Here is a 4,311-nt window from a genome sequence, read left to right on the forward strand (position 1 = left end):
GCAGATAAAGAATCTTTATTAGATTTAATATTTTTACAACGTGATGTCATTGAAAACAAAGAAACTGATCGTTCAACACTTGTAAAAAAGGATGAAGTATGGGTTGATATTACCAACAAATATAATGCAAACACAACAATTAAAAGATCAGAAAAAGCTTTACGTTACTGTTGGGATAATTTGAAAAAAGCAGCAAGAAAATATTGTGCAACTTTGAAGCGTGAAAGTTATAAGACAGGTATTAATTTATTATATATATATTAGGAATATATAAATTTAAAAAATCTTTAAAATTATTATTACATTTATAGGTGGAGGAATAGTAAATATACCAGAAAATCTTTTGTTAAAACGTGTTAATGAAATAATGGGCGAAACAGCAGTATATGGATTAGAAAATCCTTTTGATTCTGATGCCACAAATAAAGAAAATATAACTATTGAACCTAACATTGTGGAAATAGATGATGATGAAAATGATAGAGAAGTATTTACGGTAAGTTATGTTTTTTATGTTACTGTACCTAATAATTAGTAAGTTACATAAGGTTACTTTGCTCAATAAGAAATATATTAATTTTTCAAAGATTAAATTTGTTTTAATTTTGTAGTATTTAATGAAAGAAAAACAAATTAATAACTGGAAATCTTGGGACCCACAAAAATTAAAATCAAAACTAAGTTCTCCATTGAAAGATGAAGACATGCAAACATCATCATCGGATAATTCATATAAAAAAATAAAATATAGCGGTCAGAGTTCAAAGAAAACATTAGATGAAGTAAAGACTGAGTTAGCAAATACTCTGAAAATGAATGTAGAGGAAAAGAATGAGTATGAGAAACAAATATTAGAAGCTAAATTAGAGAAAGAAAAACTTAAAATCGAACTATTAAAAATACTTATTGAAAAAGAAAAAGGAACAAAAGAAACAGTAGAAGGAAAAAGGGGTATTTTTACATTATAAGTCAAAAATGTTACAAACAATTTTGCAATATTATTAATATATTTTGTTAACATTAAGTTGATGTTCTTTTCAATAATAATTTGTTTTTGTTTACATTTAAACTCTTGAAATACGTAAGGATATTCATACTTAATTATAAAATATTTTTTATAATTGTAATAGATAAAAATGTTAATTTTATTTTGTTTGTTTTATGCATAAGAAGAAAAGGATTACGTTTTTTTTGTTTAGTTTATGTGATGATTTTATGTGATGCAATGAAATGTGATAAAATGCATGATGTGAAAAAAAGTACAAAATATTGTAGGATATTTATTCTATATTTTGTTTTTTGTATACAATGCAAATGCAAGTACAAAATATATGCATAAGTTTAATAAATACAAACTAAAATATAACTTTTTATCATTCAAAGTCCAGTTAATATGTTTCCATTAAGTAAAATCGTTTGCCTTATAATTGACTTTCATAATCCTTGAGTCGAAATTCTTCATATTGTGTTGTCCTCGTATTGTATTTTACATTTCACATTTTGCTTTAAATTAACCTGTTATTTTTTTTAAAGTAGCTTTAGTTATTAAAGTACATACATTAATTATTAAAGAACACTAACCTTTCAAAATATTTCACTATTTTATGACGTACATCAGTGACATTTCTATTAGCATTATCCACATTTCGCATTAATTCAATAGCATTATTATATGCTTCAGAATTGGTTCTTATTTCTTCTTTATCTTGTTGGATAATATTGTGTAAAACTGCCGTTGCAATAATAACAGAAAGGATTTTGTCAGGTGTACGAAAATGCATTCCAATAGACAAAACTGGAAATCTTTTTTTCCAAATACCGAAGAAACGTTCAATTTTTGAACGCGTTCTAATCTGCGCTTCATTGTAGAGGTGCTCTGCAGCTGTTGTCGGACATTGCAATAGACACATAATATATGGTAGGTTTGCATATCCAGAATCTGCTATAATTACACTATCACCAAATGTGCCTGTTTCAAATAAAGTTTTTATCCTTGAATGATCAAAAATGGTACAATCATGCGTTGAGCCTGGCCAACGTGCCACAATATCTATAATTTCTAATCTTGCATTAACTATAACTTGTACATTAATGGAAAACCATCCTTTTCTGTTGCGGAATAATTCACTTTCTTTTCCACCTACAATATTAGGGAAAGTTATATATCAAAAGAATGTATATTGTATTTACATAAAAAAACCACTTAAATTCTACTTACCAAACGATTGTATTTTTATATGAGTACAATCCATACAGCCAATAATACGAATAAATTTGGCAGTTTGGTAACATTCCTTCTCATTTCGACGAATTTCTTCAGGTAATATTGGAAGTTTTATAAACTCATTTCTTAATGCAGCAATAGCATTGGATATATGGAGAACAATTCTCTGAGTACTTGATATACTAATTCCACAGAAATCTCCAATAGTTTGCAAAAAGGATCCTGTTGCATAGAATCGTAATGCAACTAACAATTGTATAATAGGTGGAATAGCATCATTACTGTAAAAATAACAGTATTTAACAGTAATTAACGTTATTTATATAATCTTACTATTATATATATATATATATACACATATATATATATATATATATACACACACATATATTTGTACATACCAATCAGTTTTTGGTCGTATTTCATCTTCTATTTTTTCCAAAAATATCATAAAATGATTTTTTGATATTCTAAACCTTGACCTGAAATCTACATCGTCAAACAATTCTAAATAATTTATACGTGGTTTGATTTTACGTGGTCTTCGACGTTTTTCTAAATTGTAACCAGCAAATTCGTCAAAAAATATGTAATTTATAATATCATTCATTTTGTATTCTCACTCACTGATGAAATTTCAAATAGACAAAGCTCCGTAAAATTGATAATATATAAGAGGTTACGAGAGAATATGAATGATATTATTGGCCACCCTGCTAACTTTAACCGTCGGTTAATCTAACCGTGGTTGGTGAAATTGGCCCTAAAATGAGGTGCGCTCGATCCAAGAGTCGAGCATTCTGCAATTTGCGAAAATTGTCAGTTTCAAATGGCTGTAATTCGAAAACTATCCATTTTGAGACTTTGGGCCCATTGACACTTTTGATCTACATGATCTGAACTATCATTTACTCCAATTTCAAGACATTCAACTGAGAGCCATTTCCCAAGTCTCGTGAGACCACTCGAACGGGACGGACGTGCGCCGCGCCCGCTTCGGGTGTTGCATCATCTCATTTATTTTTTGAAAAGCGTTTCCGGCTTCGACTGTGCATTGTGTTATACTATTTGTCTAGATTACAATATTATTTCGTCCCATTCTATTATACTTTGATTACAATATTTATTTACGATTTTGGCCGGAATCGTCGCCATTTCCGCGGTGAGTGCCATTAGTTTTGAGAAAGAAGAGAGCCATTTCCCTATCATTTCCTGCGGGGTCCTTTGACTACAAAACTGTAGCCATCTGTGTTCGCATTTGGCTATGGATATGTCGACAAAGCTCGTTGACAGATTCAACTGTACACAGTGTGTACACAACTCAATTGTACACAGAGTTTGTATTACTGACATTGTTAGCAAATTGCTATCAGAAATATGACAAAATTGACAAAGCCTGCTAAACATGTTATGCCAGCAGATTAGTGACAGAAACCGAGCAGAGTCTGTTAGAATTAAGTTCAGCTCTCGATTTGCTCTCATTGTCAATCTGCCATCAGATTATACTGTAGGTATTGACGTATTATACTTAAAACATATAAAACTTTTTATTTAATTTAATTTTATTTGTTCCGAACTTTGTATTTATATACAATATAATCGTATGTTTCGATCTATATAACCTTTCCATCATGTGTCCTTTACCAGTAGTTATCCACAACATGGCGACGAAATATTGCAAGTTATTCCATTCAACAAACGTGGCAGTATACGGAACATTTTTCATGACCACTTTCAATCCATATAGTTAGATATCCTTATTCTTACTTCATGGAATAAACCTACTATTGCAATGAAATAATTTAAACTTTATGAAAATTAATAAAAATAAATTGAAAATATATTGAAAAATAAAGAAAAAATATAGAAAAATTAGGAAAAATATTACATTAACTTAAAAAAATATTGATGCGAATTCAAGGCTTAATTCGAACTATATAATATACAGGATGTCTTAGAAATAATGTCGCAGTCGAATTGGGGGCGTAGAATGGGTCAAGGGGAACAAAAAAGTCTGATACCATTTTGAGATATTCGCTGTAGTTTTCGAATTAAAAAAGGAAACGTCTAAGCCAATGTACGGTGAA

The 4,311-nt window shown here is 29.4% G+C and overlaps 2 protein-coding genes across 2 annotated transcripts in view; one reads left to right on the forward strand and one right to left on the reverse strand.

The window, feature by feature from the left end:
• The window catches only part of LOC108768187 (uncharacterized), a 2,086-nt gene extending 1,118 nt beyond the window's left edge, over positions 1 to 968 (forward strand). The window contains exons 2-4 of the mRNA XM_018518525.1: positions 5 to 238; positions 312 to 496; positions 612 to 968. Coding sequence (XP_018374027.1) covers positions 5 to 238; positions 312 to 496; positions 612 to 968 — 776 coding nt within the window. The remainder of the gene's footprint in view (positions 1 to 4; positions 239 to 311; positions 497 to 611) is intronic.
• Positions 969 to 1,387: 419 nt separating this feature from the next.
• On the reverse strand, positions 1,388 to 2,839 carry LOC108768195 (putative nuclease HARBI1). Its single transcript, XM_018518553.1, has 4 exons — positions 2,626 to 2,839; positions 2,219 to 2,505; positions 1,582 to 2,140; positions 1,388 to 1,515 (listed from the first exon to the last, which is right to left on the reverse strand). Exons 1-4 carry the CDS (start codon positions 2,832 to 2,834, stop codon positions 1,506 to 1,508), a joined length of 1,065 nt encoding a protein of 354 aa, XP_018374055.1. The 5' UTR covers positions 2,835 to 2,839; the 3' UTR covers positions 1,388 to 1,505.
• Between the last annotated feature and the right edge of the window lie 1,472 nt (positions 2,840 to 4,311).

This window comes from Trachymyrmex cornetzi, unplaced genomic scaffold (assembly GCF_001594075.2).
Source record: "Trachymyrmex cornetzi isolate Tcor2-1 unplaced genomic scaffold, Tcor1.1 scaffold759, whole genome shotgun sequence".
NCBI lineage: Eukaryota > Metazoa > Arthropoda > Insecta > Hymenoptera > Formicidae > Trachymyrmex > Trachymyrmex cornetzi.